At 41.6% G+C, this 27,703-nt stretch overlaps 1 protein-coding gene across 1 annotated transcript; it reads left to right on the plus strand.

The window, feature by feature from the left end:
• Window positions 1-333: 333 nt before the first annotated feature.
• Window positions 334-27,496, plus strand: FGF2 (fibroblast growth factor 2; the record flags this gene model as incomplete). The annotated part of the gene is made up of 3 exons (XM_080635967.1): window positions 334-514; window positions 23,408-23,511; window positions 27,311-27,496. 3 exons carry the CDS (start codon window positions 334-336, stop codon window positions 27,494-27,496), a joined length of 471 nt encoding a protein of 156 aa, XP_080492093.1.
• Between the last annotated feature and the right edge of the window lie 207 nt (window positions 27,497-27,703).

Consider the following 27,703-nt stretch of genomic DNA (forward strand, 5'->3'; position numbering starts at 1 on the left):
ACCGGCAGGGAGCGGCCCCCGGCGCGGGAGGGAGGGCGGCCGAGGGCGGGGCGGCGGCGGGGGCAGCTCGGTGCCGCCGGGGAGCCTGTCCCTTGCGTGGTCAGCTCTGCCCGCCCGCTTTCTTCACTTTCCCTCCCTCCCGCCGGCCGGCAGCGCCGTTGCGCAGTTCCCGCGGATCGGACGGGACGGGACCCTCGGCCGCGCCGGGCAGGGCTCGGGGCGGGCGGCGGCGAGGCGAGGCTGGACAGCCGCGGCAGGGGGCGAGGCCGCCCAGGGCTGGCGGCGGGCGGCGGAGGGGGTCCGGGGCGGCGGGGCGCCGCCGGGGCCCGGCGCATGGCGGCGACGGGGAGCATCACCACCCTGCCGGCGCTGCCCGACGACGGGGGCAGCGGCGCCTTTCCCCCCGGGCACTTCAAGGACCCCAAGCGGCTTTACTGCAAGAACGGCGGCTTCTTCCTGCGCATCAATCCCGACGGCCGGGTGGACGGCGTCCGGGAGAAGAGCGACCCTCACAGTGAGTGTCCCGCCGGGCCGGGGCTGGGGCGGACCCTGCGCCCGAGGCAGCGGGGCTCCCGGCGGCCGTCTCGCCCTGCTGACGCATCGGCAACGAGCTTTGCTTAGAAAGCGTGCTTAAACACGCGTATGCTTATATATAAATAAACGTGCCTATGAGCGGGAATGCGGTTTGTGCGTATGTACATACAGGGGTGTATCGACGGTGGTGGTTCCAGATCGTGCCGGGCTTCCCATGGTCGGGTACCACCACATCGGCACCGGGTCGGCACATCGTCCCTGTGCAAACTCATTCAACCTGCCGCGGTATAATGCTTATCAAACACGGAGAGGTTTGCTCAGATGCTTGAAAGTGTCTGAATTGGTTTGCATGGCTCTTAAATGTGTGTAATGGCACTCGGCTGCTTTATGCGTCTCTAGTAAGGACGTTAGTGGCATAAAGGTAGAAGTTAGTTTATTCCCAGTGTGGGTAGGTCCTCATGAATAGGAGTACTCTTAACATACAAGTACTTTTAGGAATGGAGGTGTAAATCTGTTAAAGGAAGCAGGGTTTATCTGTACTGTCAAAACACCTTTTGGCTTAAAACACTCCATGTTGTGTTGTGTGGGGTTTTTTTTGTGGTTTTTTTTTTTTTTTTTTGTTTAAACTTAGTTAATAGCAGTCAAAATACAGATAAAATAAACCCTACAGGTTCCCGCAGAAGCAGTTTGTCCCCTGATATCTGATCTTTTGAGTGAGGAAGTGGCTGTGAGCTAGGAACACATCCCGTGGGTTGAGTGGTTAGTGTGGTCCGAGGGTCCGTGACCCAAGTTGGCCTATGTGGTGCGCGCTCTGCCACAGGCGCTCTCACAGGGAGTTTGGCGCAGGTTGTGCCTGCAAATGCAGGTTCTTCCTTCTCCCAAGAGCAAAATTCCTTTTTGCAGGCCTCAGAATATTTTGAAAGTACTCATTATGGAGTTTTTGTGGATGTAGCAGGGAGTTTTTGGAGTGCTTATGAGCTGTTTCCTTCAAAACTGGTACAAGGAGTTGCTGTATCGCTGTCTATCAGATAGATAGTCTCAATGAGAGTCCTGGTTTGAGAAATCTTTTTGTTGTACAATGCATGCACCTTGACCAGGTAGTGGCCTGTCTGCAGGCACTTGGCCTAAAGAGCAGGTGAAATGTCTTACTGTGATTCTTTGTTTTGGTCTGAGTGATAGATGCACAGATGGGACTGAAGTCAGAACATGAGAAGGAAGTGAGAAGACAGACCAAAGGTTCTTAAATATTACTTTCTGCTTTGGACACTCGCCATTTACAAAGAAGCTTTTTCCAAGGATTCCACAGAAATCCTGTAACAGATTGTTCCCAAATAACAGTATTGCCAAGTTGGGCTTCATTCTGAGGTTGTTTTATTTTGTGACTCTTTGGTAGAAATATTGTAGCTACGATGGGCTGAAGATATATGTGGAACAGTATATCTTGTGGAAGTTAGCATCATTTATTGGGCCAATGAGTACTCTTAGGAAAAGTTATTGGAAGCTTTCAGACTTGGTCCTATATGTTTGCATTTCTCTCTCACTTACTGGTTTAAAGGGAAGCATAGTTGATGTTGTGTGAGTAGTAACAACATACGTTGACAATACAATGCAGTATATTGTTGCATGTGGACTTTACAAATGTTGATGCCTAAAGCAAAGTGTTAATTTACTATATAGGTAAGTGGTTTGGTTTTTACGCATACCGGTCAGTTACTGTGCAGGATCCCGTCTGTGCTGGAAAGTATGCAGTAATGTATTCAGCTTGATTTCGCCTTTTGTATTTGGAAATGTGGGAATTCTTACAGGAAATAACTCTCATTATTTCAGCAAGTGTGTCATCTTGCTCCTAGAAGTAGCTATGAAAATATGATGGAAATTTGCGCCAAAGGGATTGAGGACATATGAGGCTGATGCTGACTCTGGACATTGCCACGGCTATCCTTTCTTGCCTCATTCTGCACTCTGCTTTTTTGTGTTGAAAAATGCTAGTCGTGGTGCATGTTGTTCTGCACTCACCTGACTGGGCCAAGCCACCTTGAGTGGTTCACTGTTGTTATCTTTTATCGTTATAGAGCTCTCCCATAGTCATCTCCAGCCCTCTAGCATTTTTTTTTTTAATTATTCTGCCAGGAAAACTAGTACTAGTTTTATGTTCTCTAGTCCATCTAATATGTTTTTCTCTTCCTGTTAAGCCTTATCAGTGCTAGAATTTTTTGAACTGATTTCTCATGTTGCTTTCCCAGTAGGGAATTATGTTTGAAAATCTTTCTGGTGTTGGTGGTACTGCCTCACTCTTTCCCTTTCAAGTTTCTCTGGTTTGCTCTATAGCTTTATTTTTGCTGTAATTTCTTTCCAATTCTCCATTTTGCCTCTGTACTTTTTCTTTTCTGCCTCCTCAGTATTGTCTGATCACTAGAATTCTTCTACCTTTCCTTTGGCACTTGTCTTTCTGAAGCCCCTCTCTTTTTCCTGCCCTTTTTCATCTTGAGTGGATTGTGGCAACAGGTAAAGAAAACCCAAGTTATAAATAACTGATTCAGCCTCTGTCCTGTGCTGCAGAGAGTCTGCTGCCAGGGAGTTCCTTGGGTACTCATCAGGTTGGCACTGTCTGGTCATCCCCAGAAAATCCCTGTGTTTCAAAAGAGCAGTTTGTAAGGTTGATAGGGCTGGAGGGCTGGTGGGATTCACTTCTGACAAGTGTACCTAGGATTGCTACCATGCCTGAGCTGCTCCCTTATCCTGTGCTGTCATGCTCTCCTTTTCCCATTATCAGACAGCTCTTGGTTGTTGTTTGGTTTGTTTTTTGGTGTGGGTTTTTTTTTTTTTTTTGTTTGGGTTTTTTTTTCCCCTTTTCCTTTTTTCCTGGAAGAACTCTTATTTCTGAGAAGTAGAGAAATCAGTGCTTGATACGTCAGCAAGGCACGTTGATATGGCATTACACGATTCACATCCTTAGCATCTTTGTTGTAAATGCGTCATTAGATACGAATATGCGCGATGCTGAACCCTGACCTGGTGAGTGCTGCTCTGTCGAAGTCCCTGTGAAATCTTGTGGTATGCCTGGCAGGTCACGTTGGTATGGCAGATGGCAATAAATCTGGGACTATGTGAGAGGACTTTAAAAAAGAAATTAACAAAGAAAATACACACCTCAAATAACTCATGGTGTTCTTAATTAAGTAAAAAGTTTTGTAAGATGGTTGTGGGAAAAAAATAAAATGGCTGCAGGGATTTTGGTTTAGAAATCTAATTAAAAGACAGGAGAGATTCTTGTGGTAGCTGCTATTCTTATGAATTAATTATATAAAGCAGCATTTGATTAGCACATCCTCATTTTTACTTTTCAGAAAGTTCTTATTTTAGAAGGCAAATGACTACCTGCTTATGTTTTAGACCAAAGTCTAATACTGTAAACAGACCTCCATGACCCATGTTCTTTCTTACTCTGCTCCCTTCTGCCTCTAGTACTACGGGACGGCTTGTTTGAACTGTATTGTCTGTTTTATGTCATGGCATCGAGAGTTTTGATTGTTTTACACTCCCCCTATTCACCTTGGTTTATTTGTAATTGTATTGTTAGTGAAATTGGGAATGGAAGTTGGCATCCTGTGTGCTGGAGGGTTGGAATCATATGATTCACACAGCTATAAACTAGGACAATACGTTTTACATGGTCAGTATTGCCACATCAGATGTGTGTTGTCCAGTGAGTTCAGTGAAGTGCCCCTTTGGACACACCCTGGGGACTTCTGTTATTTTTTTCCCTTGAAGAGGTATGTTTCAGACAAACAAGGAACAGAAGTCACTTTCTTAGAGTTTGCTGTTTAAAGCAAAACAGAAAAACCATGTCTGTCTTTTTGTCGTCGTTGTTGATCAGCTACTTCTGATTTTTGCCCTGGAAAACGTACAGAGAGCAGTCTTCTTGGAAAGATTTTTAGAAACTGTCCAGAGGTGTTTGCCTCAAAGAGGTTACAGTGCCAGTGAAGGGGAAAAGTAAGGGAAATGGAAAGGGAACATTTATCCATACATTTTAATGAATGTCTCATAGCACAGCTGGTTCCCTTCACAGTTTGCCTCACTGAGGATCGGTTGGCATTTATATATTTCCATAATTTCTCGAGCAGCTTTATTTCATGGTGAGCATAAACCAAGGCGTCCAAGGAATCCCAAGCCTTTCTCTTTAATGAGGTGACAAGGCTGTAGTCTGTCACTTGGAAAGGATTCAGCAGCGAGAGCTTTTATCAAGCCTGCAGATGTCCGAAATGTCTTCTTCCTGCTTAGTACCTGGCTACTCTTCCACAAGTATCTGAAGAAAATGTAAAATAGGTTAATACTGGTCCAGGAAAATTCCTTCTTAAGAATGTCTCTTTCATAAGTAATTGTTAATGTTGTGGTTTTTACTTGTATCATGCACAACATTTAAAAGCTTATGCTGTAAAAGTTTTGAAAAGGCAATACTGAAGTATATAGAGATTTTTAGAGCATATAGCTTAATCAAGAAGATAGAAATCTGATTGCTGTTCATGCGAATGGAAGGAAACTTCCTGTGATCCTGAGAAAGACAACTTTGAGCAAATGTCAGGAAGTGTTTTATTATGAAGGTTCAGTACCTGGTGCCTATTTTTCTTTTTTTAATAAGTGCTTAAGTTACTTAGGACTTGGAAGATTTCTCCTGTTTTGGTGTTCCGCCGATGTGCCTGAAAACAGACTAATTTTACATTACTTTTGATCTGTTGCACAGACCTTAACTGGTTTGCCAAATACTAATTCTCTACAATATGGTCAACACAGAAATTCCTCCTGGCTCTTGGATGTAGCTGGTTTAGGGAATGAGGTAGCAGAGAGCCTCTGTGTAAAAAAAAGTTGAGAATATGCTTCCTTTGCATCTTCTGCTTATTTTGTCGTAGAAATACTGTTTTGTGTGTGGTCCAGCAGGGTAAATTGATGAAATGAAGGACAGACCACCTGTGTTGGCTGGGCACTGACTGGTGCTGTTCAGGGGAGGATGCTCTCACATCTGTCATTGTGTCTGCTAATCCTCTTACCCCGATTTTAGTGAGTCTTACCCATCCCAAAGGTGTGTGACCAAGTAGTGGGTACACTCTGAACATGGAGCAAGGCAAATACAAAATGTCTCTGGTGGGCAGTGTACTGTCCTGTCTCTCCCAGCTGTTTTCTGCCCGGTTTGGAAATGGCTGTTGGGAGAGTGTGGAAGGTTCCCAGGGCACCACCATCCGCAGGTGCACTAGAGGGTAGGATTTAGCCCTTAAACCTTCCCACAGGCTTTAGAAATCAGGAACTCTTGTAGATACTTACATACTCTTGTTTACAGAAAAAAGCCCTTGCACAGCTGTAGTTGAATAAATAAGGCAAATATGCATAACATACAGTAGTTTCACAGCACAGTGAAATTATGGAGAAAGTCACATAAATTTGGTTTCTTGTAAAAGCTGTCTTTATGCCCCCCTTATGTGGGCAGGTTGAAATGTTTGGTAAAAACTGCAGTGATGCATGTAACAGATTTAGTGAAGTCAGAACGAACGTTCTTAGTTGTCATCTTGGTAAAATGGAGCCACATGTTCCTGGATTGTTCATCAAAAGAATGAGATCAGATGGCTGCTAGTGGGTTTTATTTAGCTAAGAAATGGTTGAAATTTATGCAGTTGGTTCTAAGAAAAAGTTTATCCTGTGGTAGAAATATATTTGAAAGCATTTTACAGAAAGTGAACTATGTTAGTAATGTTTTTTAAGATAACAATTTCTTTTGACATGATAGATGAAGAGATTAAATTGCAGTTAGTTGAAACCCGTGAGTTTTCTTTTGTTTGTTTAAGTGTGTTGGATGCATATTACTAGAGAGTTTTGAAAGTTGATTCAGATTGATCTGCTGTATTAAAAGCAGGTTCGGATTCCAAGAGAGGTGCCAAGTGCACAGATAGTTAAATGGGCAAGAAGAAACATAGCACCTGTTTCAGAAGCAGAATTAACAGTCACAGAATTCGAAAGGTGCTCACAGATAAACCCCAGAAAAATGTGCTGCTCTTGTGTTTAGTTTCCACAGAATGCATACATCTGTTGTATTTGCTAAAAGAAAGGGGACCTTCTGGATTTTTGGGCAGAATTCTATTTAATTGCCTTTTAATTAATTGAAGTCTCAACTTGAATTTTAAATTACAATCTTTCCAGTGATGTTTTGTTTCCGTAAGCTTTACACAACTCCCCCAAATTACATACATGGCAAGCAGTTTTAAAAAAGAATTATTCAGTGTTTTCATATACTGAAAGTTGCTAACAGTGAAGTGAAACATGTAACAAGAGTTTCTTTGAGAGTTTTTCTCTGAGCTTAATATTTTCTACCTTTTTCTTCCTTTTTATTTCCCAGGAAAACATTTTATCATGCTTCCTCATTTGTTCAAGGAGGTTGAACTAAATCCATGAATCCATCCATAACTTCTGATGTGAATGAGAGAAGACTGTATTTGAAAGAGATGACTGAAATTTGTGTTTTGATTATTATGGTTTTTTAGCAACTTTGGGAGTGTTGCCCTGGGATCACTGGCCATCTGTCGGCTCAAAATACTTGAGAGGTGATTAATTATACCAAATTGGTTAATAACACAAGAAGCAATGCAGCTCTTTGACTGTCAGTGCCAGCATGTTAAGTGCAATTATTTAGTAAAAACAAAATGGACTGTATAACCTTAACACAATCCAATTTTGAAGCAAAGTTTATCCTGAGAATGCTGAAGTTACTGTTACTGAATAAAGTCCATACTTGCATGAAATCTCTGAATTGAGTCTCTATACCAGGTGCTATTAGAAATGTTTATGGCATGTTTATTTTGAAGCCTGAAAGTTAGTAATGAGATTGCATTTCAATTCTGATGCAGAATTAATAGCCTTTGTTTTTATTAGTTTCTGTTTAAGACCGAGCATTTCAAAATAAAGCAACTCATCATCATTTGTCCTATTTAGTAGGGAGTTTTGTGACAATATATGGGTAAATTGAGTTCCTGCCTGCTGCTTCTGCTGCCTCCTGACTTCTCAATAAAAATATTTAAAGAGTGACTCTCTGGGGTACTGGTGGCATTTCAGGATTATTATCTTATGTAGCTTTTTGTTTGTTCAGGGTAGGGCCAGATTTTGACTGCAGTCTGATACAATCGTCTGAGAGTATAAACGAGATGATGTCTACAAAACTGGGTGGAGGTTGTCTTGCAGAAACTGTCATGGTGCACTTCTGTTTGAGTGATGCTTTATGACCTATCACTCGTGGCTGACTTTGACAGCTTGAAACCATGTCACTTGAGTGATTCAGAGGAGAAAGACAGTAAGGGTACTAGGGAAGGGTGAAGTAGGAACTAGACTCCATAGACATTTGCAGTGCTCATGTGGTGAAGTTATGTTTTTGTGCTGTGGAGCTTGTTAGCTTGCCTCTTACCTTCTGGCGAGACTTCAGCAGATCTCGGAAAACAGCAGTCGTTAGCATTTCATCTGGAATGTGAAAGTCACAAAATTCTGATACTCATGGCTATGAAATACTGCCTGATGATGTGTTTTGTAAAATCAAGGATAGATACCAGCTGGGATACAGCTTGAAAATGCTTGCAGTCTTTTTCTTGTCTCTTTCTAATCTCAGGCTGACCTGCTGTCCATCTGCAAACTTACTGTGCTTTATGTGTTTTATTAGACATTGTGTTGCCATTCTGTGGTGGAATATTTTTGCCAATAAAGGCAAATTAGCATACATCAGCTACCATCAGCTCAATTGTCACTGCATGTCTTGTGGTACTACATCCTGAACCACGTCGTCTGTTAGAATGCAGGACAAGATACAGAGTCTTCCTTGACAGATGACTTGAAGAGGATGAACAGAGAGAGTCCGTGTGGTTGTTACCTATGTTACATTTCAGGTTAGAATAGTCATTTTGGGATCATATGACAATTAGTGTTAATACAGTCCCACAACTCTGGGAAGACCAATAATGAGATTGAGATTTCTGGATGTAGAGGACCACACCTGTGGAGTAGTTTGTGCAATACTCCATGAGGTCCTGTTGATACCTGCAGCAACATAGATGGATACAAAAATACAAGCACTTTTAGTGTGGAGAAGGAGCTGGTGAGGACCATATAAGGGATGTATAGGAAGAGACCGTCTTCTCTGCTTAGAAGTCACCTGAGTATCCTGCTGCACAGACTTGTTCGGCTGAGCAGTGTCTGGGAAATAGCATATGGATTCAGTTCATCAGGTTTCTCCAAGTGTAATAGAGCAAGTGGGAAGAACAGCTAAATGTGTGCCTGGCCATGCCTCTGAATATGTAAATATGAAGGATTCATTTTGTGGTTTTACAGATGTTTACAGAGTCACTGTGGATGTTTTGCTAATGGCAATGTCATTCACTTGGGAAAATAGAGGAAAAGACATACTGTGCTTGTGTCCTTAGAAATGCAGGAATTCCTCAGCACTGAAGAGGTCTACAGAACTGCCCCGTGTTGTCAGCTTTAATTTATTTCAGTCCCAACCTTCTGCTTGCTTTAACTGCTTCAAGAAGTGATGTCTTCCAGAGTGTTTAGCCTTTCTGCGCTTGAGCTAGTACCTGTGATTGTAAACTGTTACTCTTTGACGTTGAAAAGCAGAGCAAGGTGTCTCAAAATAAGACTGAATTTCAGTGATAAAGCTCTAGTAGGATGGATCCATATTGTCTACGTGATACTATATTAGGAAAAAATGCTATTAAGAGTGAGAGATGTCTGGCCTGCCTGCTGATTTGATGTGGCATCAGGTAAGGCTGTGATTGCTGTTGCTTGTAGCTGTGGCATACTTTAGAAGCACGTTCTTCAGTGAAGTCTGGAGCAGTGTGGAGATTTAAACCAGCAAGCAGATTTTAACCAGCATAGTTAATACTAGTAATGGTGTGGCTGAAACAGCAGAAAGCCAGGTAGGTTCTTCCAAGCTGCAGATTGTAAAGTCTTGTCTTTCGTTGTCAGGAAAGTGCTCGTGTCCCTTCTTAGCTTGGTTTCAAAGCATTCAGAATAAGCGCTGGGATTTTATTCAGAGAGCTGGACGTTGGGGAAGTGACTACAGCCTGATCCATCTCTCTGTGGTCCCGCAGACCCAAGTTCTTGTCTCCCCAGTACAGGCTGGGCCCTACAGTGTATTCTGTCTGCCTCCTCAGAGTGATCACAGGATGCTGTAAAAGTGAAAAGTGTTACTCTAATATTTGAAGGGAAGTCTAAGAATGCATAGTGCATTTTATTTTTGGATGTTAGGGGAATTTGGTTTCTTACAAAGAAGAACTCTTAATGCTCAGGTGAGGCTGCATTCAGAAACAAATCAGAGCCTTTTTGTGAAGACTGATTCACTACTATTCTGGGTCAGCAGTGATTGACTGCTGTTGTCCTTCACTGCAGCTCATGCTGTTCCTCTGTGGATGCATTATTTAAATGTCAGCGTAGGGTGGTTACTCAGCTTGATGGAAGGGGATAAAATAGATGTGGGATGAAGTAAGTCTCTGGGCTGCATGTTGTCTTTGCATTGCTTTTGCAGTAAACAAGGTGGACAGGCACCAGTGAAATACTCTGCATGTGTGTGTGTATGGATTTTGAATTTTTACTATTATTTTTTACTTTTTGCAAAAATGTTAATTAAAGATTCAGTGATTAATTAACTTTCTTTGGTATTGGAGACAGAGGCAATACAAAAGCAGCACAATTTCTGTCTCTGAACCTTCTGGCCAGATTAAGAGCAATCAGCTTTAAAGGGCAACTTAATTCATAGGAACTCCTCCTTATCAGCTTGTTATTTCTTCCGACTTCTGTCTGCTCTGCCATCTCCCTGGCACTCTGGGTGCCTGACACAATTCCTCTTTCACCACTGTGCTTTAGACTGTTGAAATCCAATTTGCTGATTCTTCTTGGCATTTCTAAAATCCAGCTTTTCCTTTCCAACAGTGACACTGAGGCTTATAAAGCCTATGGGTTGGCAGTTTCTTACCACTGTTCTGGCAGCCTTTTCCTTTCATCTCATCAAATCTGTTACTGCCCTGGCATCAGTTACAGCCCTAAAATACTATGTACTACTGAATAGTTGTTGTGTGAGTTGTATGTGAAGAAGGAGCACTAAAAATACCTTCTATAAATTTTTACCTTCTCTGTCTTAGGAAGTGATGCTTTTGAGCTCATCTCAGGTTGTCCCTGTTTTCATATATGTTTGTTTTGCTGCAAGTGAAAACCAGGTTGTAGTTACAAAGAGATTAGGGAATGCATGGTAAACATGAAGAGCTGAAATTCTGCAGGGTCTGTATGCATCTTCTGATATTAGTCAGTGATGTTACTATGTTGGCTAAACAGTTGCATCAGCTTTGTTTTAGAGGTGAACAACTGGAAGCGTTTATTCTGAAATTTACGTTAGGGAATACTAAATGGAGTGAAAGCAGTTTAAAGACACATGATGGATTACTTACCCTTGTTAAGAAAAGCCCTTTGGGAAAAGTCCTAAAAACCATCTGTGAACATATATTCGTTGTTTTGATAAGGAAACCCTCAAATTTTGTTCTGAATATAACTGAGGATAAAGGTATTGGGAACTTGGAGATCAGGCTTTATTACCTGTATCCAGTAATGAATGAAGTTCTTCTCTGATAAAGTCAATAATTTTTTCTGCTTGTTTTAACCTCTTGCCTGTAAATGATTCAGTCAGCTCATCTGCAGTGACAAGGAGACTGGAAACAGTGTGGCAGCTAGGAATTGAGAAGACTTTTATATGACGGTGCACTTGCAGTTTCTGGCATTTGAAGTCCTTGTGTAATGCCAAGCAATCACTGTTTACTTAGTCAGCAGCACAAAATAACCCAAGTTGTGTTTTGTAAGCAGAATATGGAAACTCTAGTGCTTTTAAGTGTTAAAGGACCTGATGAAGTTTGATCAACAGGTTTATGCAAGATGTGTGAAATGGAGAAATGTAATTGTGTTTTATACTTAGACAAATGGGCAAGGAGCACTAAGCCAGATTGTTGCCAGAAATGTTGTATGTCACTGTATTCTGAAATTGATCTTCTGCAGGATGACTTTACTGTCCTTTATATGAAATTTCTAGGGAGCATTTGAGGATGGTGTGTATTTGGTCATCAGCGTTTCCTGGGGAGGATTCCCAGTGTGATGGGTATGTGTTAGGTGGTGTTGGAGATTTGTGGGAATTTAGGTCAAGATATAAATGAGAATAGATGGACAACCTGAATAGGGAAAATTTTTTTATCTTATTAGGTATTTGTTCTACTTAAAATGATGAAAACCTCTTAAAATCTGTGAATGTCCATGTTAATGTGGTAGACGAGGTCAGTGGGTTGATATTTAAACAGTTAGATAAGTTATTATTCTGTTTAAAGCCTTGGATTTACTTTTAAGTGTAACCGGAACTGTCTGAAGTGTGTCTGTTTCCAAAGTGTGTATTTTTGTTGTAGATGTTTACATTTTAAAGACCTTAGGTCTGTCTGTGAGTGGTTTTATGCCTCTGGCTGGCAAAAAGGAAAAAGATACACTTACAATGTTGTCACGCAAAAGCAAAGAACTGTGCCTTTGTACAGGAGTGTGACTCATTATTTCTCAGTGTGACACTTCATTTGCTTGATTGTTTTTGTTGCTATTCTGTGGTTTTTGCTTATTAAAAGACCACCTCTCCTGCTGAGGTTTGCTTGCCGGTTTTCACGTCCGTTTCTCCTTCCTCCCCACGTGTTCCAGGTTTTAGGAGTACTTCAACTGTGGCGATGGCACAGTTGCTTTACAATGAGTGTATGAAAGAGAGCAGAGCTGTTTTCTGTTTGCTGTCTCAAGACTGGGGTTGCCTCATATGTCATCGCAAAGCTTATCAGTTAGCAGAAGATGTTCATATGCTTAATATGTCTTTGAGAAAAGTGTCAGAGACTAGATGTGGGAGAGGGCGAGCCAAAGATATTTCCAGTTCCTTGAGATAAGTTACAGTAGGAATCACCAGCTCACAGGCTGGGGTTTGGATCTGGCCCAGCAGGCAGCTTTGGCTCTGAAAATGCCAAAATGGGGTATTAATTTCTGTGTGTGTGTGTGTGTACATGCATGTGTTTCTTTGATGAGCCAGCCCTTGGGTTTGGGAGGGTTTATTGTGTTAGGTGTGGAGCAAGCACACTCAACTGTGTGTCTTGCTTGGACACCTGGCTGGGAATAGACATTGCCTCCAAGCACGAAGGAATCAGCCAACATCAGCCCTGGAGTATGTGGGAGTGGGAATTTGGTCGTAGGGTGTTGCATTTAGCAAAGCATTGTTGATTCTTATTTTCTCTCCCTTTTTTTGTGAACTTCCTTGCATTTCTGATACTTATTCGCTCCAGAGGCAGTCCACCTCTGTATCAGTGGGACTGCAAATGGCTGCTATTTTGTTTTTTTCTGTGGGCATGGAGGTGCAGGAGGACGAGTGATAGGGAGCTGGGGCAACAGCTTCACCACAGTGTCATTTGGGGGCCTCATGGAAGGATTTTCCTTACAGGGCCTCTGCAAATATGTTGGAAATGGGCCCTGAGCCTTTGGCTGGGGTTTAGCTTTTCCACAGCAGAGACTGCAGTAACACTAGTCATTGATCCAGAGACGTGCAGCCCGGGATTTTTCAGGGGGTACATAAACTCTCCCGTCTTGTAAACTGAGTTAGAGGTGTTTTGCTAATGATCTTTTTAGTTCAAATGCAGTGTCTGTATGTTACTGAAAATGTGTTGAAATACCATCAGATTCCTCTGCTCTTTTCAGGGTCTGTGAGCTGCTCTGTTGGTTGCAGGGTCTGGGTATGTATTTGCTGTTGAGAAGTTCATAGACTCAAAAAAATCTCTTGGAGCCTTGGCTGATCAGTGTTTTTGAGCCCAGAGTCCTTTTGATAAAATGTTGTATTTAATGTCATATTCTTGCAGAATGTCAATAGTGAAGTTAGAGTTATGAGAAGAGCTTCTCTTTCCTGCTGTTTGAAGCAGGTTATTTAAATGAGAGAGGCAGAACAACAAAGAGCTGTGTGAGAAGATTATAGGTGCTGTAGTGATGCTGGCATCTTGTCTTGGGGTATTTGGGGTGGTATTTGGTGTCCTGCAGGGGAGAGTGTAGGTACTGAAGGGGGATATCCAGGTTGTGTGGTACTACCCAGGGAGCAGCATTTTGTTGTGGTGAGAAAACTGCAGAGCATGAAAGCAGCCTCTGCATATGTACATGTGTGTGGGGCACTGTTGTTATGCCTTACATGTGTGACAGCAGAAAACATGGGTTAACCCTTGTGAGCTTTGATACAGTATGTGCGTTTGGCAGCAGCGAACAGCAGGATTTTCCATGTGAAGCTACGGAGCCCTTTGAGCAGGAGCCTGGACTAGGTAGGGGCTGAATTATGACCTGAATTTTGTGTGATTCTGACCGTGGCTGGTTACTCATGGTTTTAGTGCACTGAAGACTGTTCATATGGATCTTTAATTAGGTAGATTATAGTGGAAGTATAGCATAGGCTTTAATCATACCTGTATTTACTGTATAAAAAAAAAAAAAAAGGTATGAATTTATTTACTGTGCGTGTTGACACGATGTGATTTCTGCCCAGTGCTCTGAATGTCAAAGTGAAGAAATTCAATGAAGCACGGGTAAACGGCGGGAGTAACTATGACTCTTTTAAGGTAGCCAAATGCCTCGTCATCTAATTAGTGATGCGCATGAATGGATAAACGAGATTCCCACTGTCCCTACCTACTATCCAGCGAAACCATAGCCAAGGGAACGGGCTTGGTGGAATCAGTGGGGAAAGAAGACCCTGTTGAGCTTGACTCTAGTCTGGTGCTGTGAAGGAGACATGAAAGGTGTAGAATAAGTGGGAGGCCAGGCGTGCGCTTGGCGGCACGGGGTGACCCGCCCGCCGGCGTCCTGGCTGTCGGTGAAATACCACTACTCTGATCGTTTTTTCACTTACCTGGTGAGGCGGGGGGGCGAGCCCCGAGGGGAGCTCTCGCTTCTGGCGCCAAGTGGCCGGTGCATGCCAGGCACCACCTGCTCTGGGGACAGCGGCAGGTGGGCAGTTTGACTGGGGCGGTACACCTGTCAAAGTGTAACGCGGGTGTCCTGAGGCGAGCTCAGAGAGGACGGAAACCTCCCGCGGAGTAGAAGGGCAAAAGCTCACTTGATCTTGATTTTCAGTACGAATACAGACCGTAAAGTGGGGCCTCACGATCCTTCTGGCTTTTTGGGATTTAAGCAGGTGTCAGAAAAGTTACCACAGGGATAACTGGCTTGTGGCGGTGAAGCGTTCATAGCGACGTCGCTTTTTGATCCTTCGATGTCGGCTCTTCCTGTCATTGTGAAGCAGAATTCACCAAGCGTTGGATTGTTCACCCACTAATAGGGAACATGAGCTGGGATTAGACCATCGTGAGACAGGTTAGTTTTACCCTGCTGATGATGTGTTGTTGCAATAGTAATCCTGCTCAGTACGAGAGGAACAGCAGGTTCAGACCCCTGGTGCGTGCGCTTGGCTGAGGAGCCACTGGCGCGAGGCTACCATCTGCGGGCTTATGACTGAACGCCTCTAAGTCAGAATCCCACCTAGACACTTGATGTTGTGCTATTGCGTCATTGGCCGCTCGAGATTGACCCAGGAGATGACCGTCTTGTTCAGAATACGTGGGTAAAACCCTTTCCAAATCTTCGCTAGTGAAGACATGCCTTCCTCATAGGAGAAGGAAAACTCCTATCTTCAGACCGGGGCTGATGGAGCTCGTCTAGCCTTGTAAGGTCTTCCATCTAAGAGAAGGACACTCTTACAAAACCTACGCCCTGAGGACTTTGCTGTCACCGTCCCAGCTATCTAGGCTGTGGCAGATAAACCTCAGGTGTAAAGGGTGGGGCCAGTTCTGTGCACGCTGCGCCTCACCTAAAAAATCCATTGCGCAGGCTGAAAGGGTTTACTCACACTTGCACAGCCCTGTAGTGACAGGCGAGGGGCGAAACGGCAGGTGACAAGGTGAACTGGAAGCTGCAGGTCCAACCTTGCCTGTGGGCGGTTCAGGCCTTTGGGCTCAAGCTTGATCCAGGAGATGACAGTCTCGTGCGGAATCTTCCTGATTGCCTATGCAGCTTTTCTCCAATCAGTTTTGCCTCTTCCACTTGCCCTTAGTCATCGTGCTTGTAGTGAGTGTGGGTAATGCCCTTCCCAAATCTTCGTTCGCGAAGCCAAGCCATCATCATCATTTACTGTGTAAGTGTATCCAAAGCCACGATCTGAGGGTTGGCTTTTATTTTAGGTTTTCTGTGATGTAGTGGTTAGATCTCCCATTTCCCTGTGGAGAAGTAGGAAAATGAGGATTTTATGAATCCATTTGGCTAATACATCTCAAATTCCACCTACTTAAGGTGCAGGAATTTGCCTCATTCTCCTGCACGATTGTGCTGCACCCTTATCTTCCCTTGTCTAAGTTCCTGTTTTCTCTTTATGTCTCTTCCTCTTTTTTTTTTTTTTTTTTTTTAACTAATGAGTTTCTGTCCCTTTCCTTCCCCAGTATGACCGCTTTCCCTCTTCCTTAGTGACAGTGTGGCATACTCCTGCTCCAGAACATCTTAGCCAATGCAGCTGCTGTAAAATAATGGCACATTGCTTCACGAACACTGATTGCCCCAGGCAAAGGGCTTGGGAAGCTGGGGCTGGCAGCAGCACTCCTCTGCATCTGCCAGCAGATGTCCGACGGGGAGTGTGCGAGAAAGGTAGTACTCAGCAGTGTGTAGCTTCCAAGATGTGCAGTTCTCTTTTCCTAAAGTACTAAGTTGCTAGATTTTGCCAAGATCTTCCAAATAAACCAGTTTTGAAGGAGGTCTTTGGCCGAACCCTTTATGATGCAGAGCAATGAAACCATTTGGGACCATTTAAGTAAGTGCAGTTTTATTTGGTCTGGGCCATTAAAAAGCTTTGTTGGGTAGGGAGAACTGTAAATGGACTTTAGAGTTTTCACTGTACGTGTAATTTTTCAGTTCTAGGGCTCAGGCCAATAAAAGAACTTTTGGAAAATACATGTTTTCAGTGTTCTCCACATTTACTAACATCTTTTCTGTGTTGTGCTACTTGTCCATAAAATTCTTTTCTCCACTGGCGTGTGCAAAACTGTGTTGAAAATACTTTTTTGAGCTCTTTTGAGAAAAGACAGGGAAGATCCAATTTGTAACAGAAATCTGAAACCTTGCCAACCACAATGCTCTTAAATACCATTTGTCAACTTCCATATTCTCAGAGAAGTGTCTCTAAATGGTGAAATATGTACCCATTTGTAACTCTCTGTCAACTATCCTGGCTAGTTTACCCTCCAACTTATAGATCTGTCCTGACCATACACCCTGTGAAAGAGGGGTAGTCATGTATGTGTAACTATAATTTCACATCCACAGTATACTAGTGAGATGAGTGCTTGAGGAAATCCATGCCTACAGAGCTCTGCTGGCTGCAGGGGAGGAACACATCAGTGTGGGCAGTGTTTTCTTCTGCATTTAACATGTCACAGGATGAGGACTTGATCTAAAAATACCCAACCAACCGAAAACCCAAACCCAGAACTGTTGAACCTGTTTAACGTATACATTAGGGAGTGGCATTGAAGAAGTCTAATCTTCTGTAGATTGTCTTACAACAGAAAGGAAAACTACTGTTTAGTCATTCTGCCTTTCAGATGCTGGTAAGAATCTCTCTGCCAGAGCATCACTGTTGGAAAGAGTGCACCTGCAGATTTCCTGGGTTAATAGAAAAGAAGCTGGCAAAAACCCCCAGGTTCATGTTGTATGATCATTTGTGCGTGCATACAGAACAGCTGTCTTTTATAGGAGAGGCTGAGTGTACATGGAGGTAAGGAAGACTGCCAGGCATTTTGATGAGTGTTGCAGTGTGGTTCAACATCCTTTAATGCCACAAATTGTACTGGTTTTGATGGAAATTCAGGATAAGTTGTAGCTCATATTGTTCTACAGCTAAAACATCAGTGAATACATATTCTTAACGTAGCCTCCATGTAGTGTGAAGAACAAATATTCATCCCCATCCCATCCCATCCTTTTTTATACTACTGGAAGGCATAGTAGGTTCACTCAAGCTACATCCAAAGTGAGGTGTTTTCCTAGTTAGTCATCATCTCTTTAGGTAAATGTAGCTGTTTGGATAATCTGCCATAATTAAATGTAGGTGATGTTATAAGCAAGAACACATGTGACTGTAAAATAAAATCTGGAAATTCTGAATGTTAGATTACCCCTACAGCTTTAGAAGGCTGTAAATATATATATATATATCTGTGTGTTTGTATATATTTATACACACACAGATGTAAACGGTCTTTAATGATAGCTTTAACAATGTTAGACAACTAGGTGCTGATAGGACTCCTGCATGTCCTGTCAAAAATGAACGTGGTGAAAATTTTCACAGGATTTATTTTGGCTCAGCTATGGTTCACTGATCTCGCTGTGAGAAAGCATTGACAAGCCATTGATGTTCTCTGTTTTGACTGTTGGGTTGAGATGCAGAGGTTGCCACGCATCCTGGTGGATCAGGGAGCTCTCAGCTTGGCTGCTGTAAAATGCAGAATTCCCATGTTCTGGAAATAGTATGCACCACCCTCATCAGCTGAAGACAGGATTTGGACACATCTGCCTGTGGAAAGCATTTTGCAGTTCAAAAGGATGACAGACAGCTTGTGATTTTTATGATTTTTTTTTTTTTTTCATATGGGAATCCTTTTACAATACCTGGGGAAAACCGCATAACAGAATGACTGAGAAAAAAAACCTGACAAAACCAAACAACCCATCTCTGGACCCATAATTAAAAATCTCTGCTTTGTATGTTTTCCTGTGCTGAAAACTGAAGTTTTATGATCTTCCCTGTGGGGTAGTGGTGCTCCTGTTGTGTGGGTGAGCTCACTGAGAAGGACCATGGCATAGCTAGTAGGACTTTACTCCTGTGTTTATTATGGCATAGAGGAGTTGGAAAGCGTGGTTCCAAGGAGAATAGTGTGATGGGATCACCTGATGCCACAGGCAAAGTGAGCAAGGAGAGATTTGCTCATGGTATATTGTCAGATACTGTATATCTTTTCCCTATAACGGGAACTTTTATAGGCATTTCTTGCTTTTGAGCCAGGTAACTTTGAAACAATCACCTTCTGGTTAAAAATTTGTGTAATGCCTTCTGTCCTGCAGGCTATAAATACATATTGATTAATTTTAATTCTGGGTTGAGAATTTTGTCTTTATGTGTTAGTTCTCTTGTTCTCTTTCCTGTTATGATGCCACATCTGGTTTTTCATCTTTAAGTGTACGGCTTGTACAGTGGCTGCTTCTGGGCTTGGTATCTTTTCTTCTGGGAAAGCCTTCACTGCAGTACTATGGACCATGTTGTTGTGTCCATGAAGTACATTCTGTTAACAGATTCATTTGTTAGGTAGAAGGTTTGTGGTTGTGCTGAATACAGGAACAAGGAGAGCTTTATTTAGGATACTTTAATAATTTTATCTTACAGTGTTAGAGGTTTGTGTCAGGGGGAGGTTTTAAATCCATCTCCTTAATTATAGTTCAGTGCCTTAACTTTATTCCATTCATGTTTTCTAAGCATTTTTATATCTTTCAAACGTACAGCTTTATCCTTCTTCATCAGAGTTTCTACCCTGGCATGAAGATAAACTTTTATGTCTTCTACTTCATTTCTTCTTACTCAGCAGGAAAAGGGAAGGTGATCATACATTGGCTTATTATGAAGAGATACAAAAGAGAGTCTTAATAGCAGTCGAAAATTTACAGAGTCCTTTTTAGTTGTCTGTGCATAAAGGCCATGTAGGTTATAATTGGGCTAGGGTGTTTTCTTGATTCATTAATTTGTGAGGACTTAGCCTCAGTCCTCAAGGTGTTCGCTTGGTGTGCTGAGATCTCTGCTGTCGCAAAACCAGCAGGCATTGACCACAGCCTTACACTTGGTGTTCATCAGATGTTAAAGGGCATGATGTGAATGTGAACCTACTGCTGCGCTGGAGTGGGGTCCTCCCAAAGGGCTCCCAGAATAACTCAGAAAATGGGACTTTTTGGCTCTCAGTTAATTACCTGTTTCACAACAATCTGTGCTACTGTTTTAGATTAAAAACTTCTTAATTAGTTTACTTTCATGGATCTGGTTTTGAGGTTCAGTTATAGTGAGAATAAGTACTATGACTAGATCTGAAATGATGGCCTGTGTCTGAACTAAAGGCTCATCTAAAGGCTGCAAAAGACATGGATACAGTGTCGAGTGTTAGGTTTCTCTTGTGGCCAACTGTACCAAGTTGCAATGAGAAAATCCCTAAAATTGTTGCTTCTGGTGATGACTACGTGGTAAAAATATGTTTAATTAATAAGGCTGTGTTGTACCTTGGCATCTTCATCAACATAACGTCGTGGCAAATTGCATTAATAAAGCCGTAAAGTAACACTGAAACCAGAAAACCTTACACAGCTATTCTGGCTCTGCTTATTGAGTAGGAAAAGAAAATCAGTGAATTTACTTTTGAGGCTTTCAGTGTGGCAGTGATCTTGAAACTGCAGGAAAATGTCTTCTCCCTTTTATTTTTAAAGAGTAACACTTTTCACACATTTCTCCAAACTATACAAATATTTTTACAGGCTTTAAAAGCATTTACTACAAGTCTGTTTTTACAGAATCTGAACTTCTGGCCCAGTATGATGCCATAGGAGTTGGTTGTGCTTTTTTTTGTTAAGAGAAAGTCATGAAGCTTTCATAGGTCCATACTGCAGTAATTCATATTACTTTCCAGCTATTTCACGCAGCTGTTCCTAGTTAAGTGTACACTGAATGCTGTATGCTTGGGCACATCTTGAAAAGTCCTTTTCCCCCAGTCGTTGCCCGGAGCACTTCTCCACATTCCTGCTTCCCCAGAGGGTTAGAAGTTGCACTGCAGTTTTTTGAAGCTGTTCACAAGTTTGATTTTGGCTTAATAAATTGGGAGGGCTGTATTTTGGATATGTGGTTCTGGGGTGAAGTTAAACATTTCACCTAACTTTTTATGACTACAGAGGTTTCTGTGTTCCTTGGAAACCTGGAGTTATTAGTGAATTATGAGAGGTTGTTTTCTTTTTTCTTTGTTTTTTTCTTTGTCTGAAGTGACAACAGACACATAATTCATAAGAAACCATTTTATCTTCTTCAAAGTGCAGCATTTCTATTAGTACGGCTTCAGTTGTGTATACTAATTAGTGGATTTACGAGCAACTCTTACTGATGTCTGTATCTAGGGAAAAATCAAATGAAATAATGCTTAAAAGAGGGCTTGCAACAATTATCCTAAGGATTTAATGTTCCTCGTATTCTTATTGTTGGAGTTTCTTCAGTCCTGTATTTAGGAGCAACAAAAGTAAACGAAGACAGCTTTCATTTGTATTGCAAAAATCTATTCTTCCCCACAACAGAAAGACAAATAAGCAGCAAGCTCCCTCTGAATCTCAAAGAGATGCTCCCTCTTCATTATTTATGGTCGCTTGAGGCATTTTTTCTGGTGGCTTAAAAGGTCAAGTTTTTAAAGACTGCATCATTAAACAGAAAAAACATGTATACTTCACAGAAGCAGGTGGGTAGTGAAGCCCGTGTCTGAGTACTGCCCATCACCCCTTCCCCACCAATGTGTGATACCAGTTTTGCTGTACAGAACTAGGTGTGCATTTCTTGTGAACCTTTCGAAGAAGGAAATGGACAAATACAGACTTATGCCAGTCAATGGCCAAATCCTTGTGAGTGCAGGACAGCTGTCGGTTCCTCTACCTGGGCTTTTATAATGGTCAGATCTCTGTAAAGTGTGTTCAAATAGGAAATGTTTTGAACTAATTCCCAAGATAATTTCTGGGATGCAAGCTGAAGGAAGGAGAAGTTCAGTCTGGTTGGTTTTTGGAAACACCAATAGTCTCACACCAGATGAGTCATGTCCTTCATTTGGACACCTGATGGCCACATAACCAGTACCAGGTTGCGACATCTTGCATGTTCCTTCCTTAGCTCCTGCGTTTCTTTGGCAAAAGTCTTTTATGTCTGTATACATCCTAAGAAGGTGAGAAGCTGTTTCTCAGCTGCTCTTCATTTTTGATGCCTGTGTTGCAATGATCTTGCTTCCTGTTACAGATGTAGAGTTGCTCTTAAAAATCCCTGTTTAATAGAACTCTGGATATGAATCACAGTGTTGCACAGAAAAGGAGTACTCATGTGGGTTTGCTTCTCTTTGCTCTGTTTAACTGAGAGTTTTGCAGATGCAGATTTTACTGGAAATAATGGCCACCCACAACAGAGGAAAACTGAAGGCTTTGGGGAATAAAAATTCTTGTGTTCTGCTGTTACTGAAATGGCTGTGTTTGATATCAGATTGAATTGTACTGCCTGTGCAAGTGGGCTCAGTGGGATGGAGCTGCAGGGAATGGGCCTGTATTTTCTGTGATGGAAGAGGAAGCTTCAGGCAGTCCAAAGAGCTCATACGAGCTGCTGTATTGCCCTTTTCACTTTTTAAAGTCACATTTTATATAATCAAAGATAGGTTTTCAGAAGGTGATATTCTAAATACGGTTGGAGTAAAACAGGATCTTCTGTGAGGTTTAGGACAACACATACTTTGGTTACTTCCCCTTCTCTGCTTCTCCAGAAAAATAGCAGTTCTACCAGTGTTTAGATTTCCTTTGAGCCACAAATAGCTAAGTCATGTAGAGGGTAGAGGTATCTGGTGGATTTTTCTATGGCATTTGGTGTAGTCTTTATATTGTAGTATTCCCCATCCCCATCCTGTAGTATTAGCTAATGGATGAAAAACCTGAACTTTGTGGTACAGCGTCACAGATATGCCTGTTAAGGTGAGACAGAAATGCAGCATAGATGCAACTTCCTGGCTGTACTGTTGTAACCACTTAAAGGCTTCATTCATTTGTTGTTTTGAATGCAACGATGTGAGCAATCAGGGAAGAAAAAAGCAGGTAAAAAGCAAATAGCTCTTCTAGATTTAGGTGAAGGCCACTTTGGTCTTGTATTTGTAGCTTGAAACAAGCCATAGGCAAAGGGAAAAGCATTTGTGTGTTAACCTGGACTAGTGCATGTGATCTGTGGCTAGAAAAATTGGTTTAGGCCTTGTGTTAATTCAAAGGCAGTATTTGAAAGCTACGTGAGACGATATTACAGATTTTCAAAAAACTGTGAGTGGTCAATGTTTTTGAAAGTAATTGATTCAAATAAACCTACTTCTCATGTTCCTAACACTATTGTTTTTCAATAGTGTTTGTATAACACCATTTTCTTGTGTCTTTGCTGTTCTCATCAACTTCTGCAGTTGTTTCTGTTGGTTTAGTCTAACTCCTTGTTGGACGTATGATTGACACTTTGCTGTTGAACATTTAGTGAGTGATACGGTCCTGAATGGCCTCGGTCACAGTCCAGGCTTGTGCCTCACTGAGGATCTAGCCCTGTAAAGCTGTGTGCACTCTGTGTCTAATGCTGTTCTATAAATGTTAAGAAATATCTCTGCAAGAAAATTGCCATGAAAAATCTCCATTTCTGTGAGCAGTTGCCGGTGCCACAAGTGGTCCTTGGAGGAATTGTACAGGTTTTTCAGTTGCTTTGATGTGACGATCAAAGAATATTGTTGCAAATTTGACAATAGCTACTTACTTTGTCATAAGCATTTTCTGTGATGAAAAATGTGATCAGAAAGTTTACTACCTTTGCTGCAAGCTGAAGCTCAGTCTTTCTCCGAGTGCAGGTTGGAAGCCATAGGCTTCACTGTCAAGTGCTGAAATATAACAATGGCTGAGAAATTTTACTCGTCTTTTTTTGTGTTCACAGTCAAACTGCAGCTTCAGGCAGAAGAACGAGGAGTGGTGTCAATCAAAGGCGTAAGCGCAAATCGCTTTCTGGCTATGAAGGAGGACGGCAGATTGCTGGCCTTGGTAAGCAGCGGCATTTTAATGTTTATCTCTCGGTGTGTCTTATCTGTGCTGGTGGGTCCTCTCCTCACTCTCTGTTACGTATTCTCTCCTCCAGCAGGACTGACTCAGCTTCTCTCTGTGTGATTTATTTGCGCAACTTTTGTCAATTAGTTGGTCTATGAACTATAAGAAGATGGGAATGTCTCCCCATCTAGCAGCTGCAAATTCATCTGGAATGGCCTCTCTGGGAGAGAAAAATCATAGCAATCACGCCCCTCCCCTCCCCCCCTGAGGAATTTTTTCCTTTCACTTTCCCATAAAGTGGTTGTAAAGACCCTTTCAAAGTAGAAAGTAAAGCCATTTAAAAAAAAAAAAAAATCATTTATGTGTCTGATAGTAATCTCTGTGTATTGTTTTCCCATTTTCTTCTTTGTAGATAATCAAGTTTTTTTTGGTCATGTATACTTCCAAACTAGAAAACTGGGAAGAAAAAAAATTTTGAAAATGATAAATGATAAGTTATGATCAAATATGATGTTAAAATGATAAATGCTAATGATGATAAAATATATATATAAATGAAGATAAACTAGTCTTTAAAGAGATGAGTTTTAGTTTAAACTCTGTGTATTTTATTGGTATCAGCTTAATTTTTAACTGTGTTTTAATGTCAATATTTTTAGCAGACTCTGGAAGTTAGTACAGTTGCCTAGAGCTAGATTATAAATTTAGAAGCCCCAAGAGTTGCAGTTAGGTTCATTTTGCTGATGAGACATAGACACTGTAAATCTGTTATTCATATTTCTAACCTTCAGTGCAGACAAACTTCTAGAACTACTAGAGCAGCAGTTTGTAATAATCCCAATGCTTTGGTATCCTGAGCACAGCTCTGCTCAGCTCCTCTGCAAGTCCCCACCGGTAACCAGGGTTCATAATAATGTGCATTCCTAACCCAGCTGACCTGCAGCTAATGCAAGACCCATACTGATGGCTGCAGGAATGACCTGCAGTTCCCCATGGTTCTGCTGAAATCAGTCTGAAGGCAAACAAAACACTTAAGTAGTTTTACATGAGCAGGGATCCTGGCTCCTGGAGGCCCGTTTTGCTTACGCCTGTGAGTACAGTTAAAAAAGCCTGTTTCAACAGTTACAGCATTATTTACTTCGATATTGTGTGACAGCTCAGTTGAAGAAAATTTGAGGAGTCGTTCACTGTGCTATTCTAGAATTAAAGATAATTGGGAATTTCCTGTGGTGCTGGTGTGGTGGCATTCAGCTTCCCTTCAAATTGCCCTCCTTATCCTGAGCAACAGTGAATGGTCAAAACAGGGTGTTTAGCACAGTTTGTAAAGTTATAAACGCCTGGGGGTGTTTATATTTGGAATTTCCAGCCTACTGTTGTGTGGTGGGTTCTGTTTGTAGAACATGCTGCCCTTGTACTGCTTCCTGCAGCTCTTCATTTTTGCTTTTCATAGGTGAAAACTCTCTTTCTGTTCTACAGCCAGGCTAATAATACTTCTGCAATTTCATGATCATTTTCTGCAGCACAGGCAATGTTTTTTCCATCAGGATTTCTGTACTGTGACTCCCAACAGTGTGCGGCCAATTGTGCCTCTACTGTTCTCTGCCTATAAACGCATTCATGAAACTATTGCTAATTGCCAGCATTCCATTTTCAGTTTGAGCAGTGGTGTGTTTCAGTGAGAGCTCTGAAAGAGCATATGCTGGAAATCTTTGTGGTGAAGTGGTGTCGTCAGTGCACATGAATTAGTATCTGCTGAAAGCTTCAGTTATTTCTTTCAAAACATTGTGGAACTTTGATTCCTTATCACTATTCTGCGCTTTTTCCCATTCATTTTTTTTTTCTTCTTTTTTTATTACTTTTCAGTGTCGAGGATCAATTTGCTTAGCATCCTTCATTTATAAATATATCAACATTTTCAAAATTCCTCCTGCAAATTATTATTCAGTCCTGTTTTTCATCTAGTCATTTGTTGAGACCTGTCTTTATGGTTTGTTCTGAGTTGGGTTTTGCAAAATGATTTATTGCACAGGCAGCATATCACTGCTAGCACTGCTGGTCTGCTGAAATGCTCAAATGATATGGCTTTTGATTTAGCAGTTTCATTTTTTCTGTTTACTAACAGACCCAGTTGTTTTGGGGGACAGGTTATCTTCACCAGTTTGGTCACTGGAGGAAATGGCTGGTTAATGCAGCTAGTCAAAACCTTCCCCCAGGAAATGCTGTTTTAGCTAGAAATATTTGGGCAGAAATGTATCTATTCCATCAGATTTTTAATGGAAGAATTGAAACATTCCCTTCTGATATGGCTCATTTTGACTTTCCAGTTTCACTTAATTATAGTGACAAAATATTATATTACGGAATGTGTTTGATTGTTTAATGTCATGGAAGAAATTTCTCAAAATTCCCCATGAAAGGAAGAATTGAACTTTGAAATTTCACAAGAAATAATTTGATATTTCGGGTATGACATGTTAGCTCTGTCTGTCATACTTACGTGGTTTTGCTATGACCAGACAGGTGTTGCCAGACATGAAGAGAAATTCTTCTCTCTTGATGTTATGGATTAAAATTGTAGTACAAGAATATTTGTGAGAATAACCTTCATTTACTGGCCCTTTCGTAGTTACAAAGGGCTAAATACTATCACCACCTTTGTCAGGCCATACTCTATTTGCTGTGGCAGTCACAGGTTACCATGCTGGTTTCAGTTTTGAGAGTAAACAAACTTGAGGAATTTTAATTTGTAATCTGAGTCCAAAATGTAGTCAATTGGCACAATGTGATACTGAGGCAGATGCAGTTTGCACTGCAGAATCAATTCCTGGGTGGCATTTGGCCATGAAAATGAGGAAGGGAAGAACCTTGTTGCAGGAAGTTGATGCTTCTTTTGGTCAATTAATCTGCCCTGTGTGATTCACCTGAGGATTTTGGCTGTCATTACAGTCTGGCTGCTCTAAGTGGTGGCACACAGCAGGCTGCTACCACCATTGCTAACATTAAAACCTCCCACACTCAATGTCAAAGTGTATTTTAAAACCCACTGATACCGAGGGCTTTTCCAGGCCTGAGGCTCTCAGTGACGTGCAGGACATTCTGCTCCTGCTGGACAGCAGTCCAGCTTCTCAAATGTTGCCTTGAGCAGATGCTAAAGAATACATAGTTCATGAAGCCTGAGCATTAGGTGACAATGCTATAATTTGCCACCTAAATATTCACTTTTATATCAAAACATTTACATTGGCAACGTGCTGTAGGAAAACATTGGTGTTACGTATGCGAAGTGCATGGCACCTTTCAAAATATCTTTATGATCTTCAAAATATTGATTTCAAAATATGATTTCAAAATGTCTTTATGAAAAAAGATATATTTTTTCTTTTTCTCATATTCTTTTTTCACCCTATTTTAATTATTTTTATAGCACTCATAGATTGCCTGAAAATCTAGGATGAGATGGCAAAACTACCGAGCTTTGGAAGTCAGTAAATGCCAAGGGGCAGGGTTCTCCATTGAGTTGTCTAGATTTCAGATCAGAACAAAGACTTAAGTAATGGAACCAAACTAGAATATGCTTGGTCTGTGTCAAAGACAATAAACAAACCATAGTTAAAAGCTCCTCTTCTTGCAGGTGTGTTTAACAGTATTTTCACAGTAAATGTATCTCTCTTCAAATATGAAACATTTAATGTGAATTTCTTAAAACCAAATGTACTGCTAATTCACATCGTTGGTAACAATCTGAAGAATTGCTTTGTGACGGAATATCAATAACCCTTTTCTTTTTCCCTTTTAGAAATGTGCAACAGAAGAATGTTTCTTTTTTGAGCGTCTGGAATCTAATAACTATAACACTTACCGATCCCGGAAATACTCTGATTGGTACGTGGCACTGAAAAGAACTGGGCAGTACAAGCCTGGACCAAAAACTGGACCTGGACAGAAAGCTATTCTTTTCCTTCCTATGTCAGCTAAAAGCTGATTTCCATGGCAGATTCCGAGCACACACAACACATTATGCTCAAGATGTCGAGTTTCCTTCTCCTCTCTGAAGTAGCAAAACCCAAAGCAATTATTTGCTGATCTTCACTACTTTTGCAAATACCAGATTAAACCATGAATGTTTCCTCTTGTCTTACATTGCTCTTTAAACCATTTGTGCCAGTGTGTGCAGAGGTAGAGTTACTTA

This window comes from Psittacula echo (assembly GCF_963264785.1).
Source record: "Psittacula echo genome assembly, chromosome: 1".
Taxonomy (NCBI): domain Eukaryota; kingdom Metazoa; phylum Chordata; class Aves; order Psittaciformes; family Psittacidae; genus Psittacula; species Psittacula echo.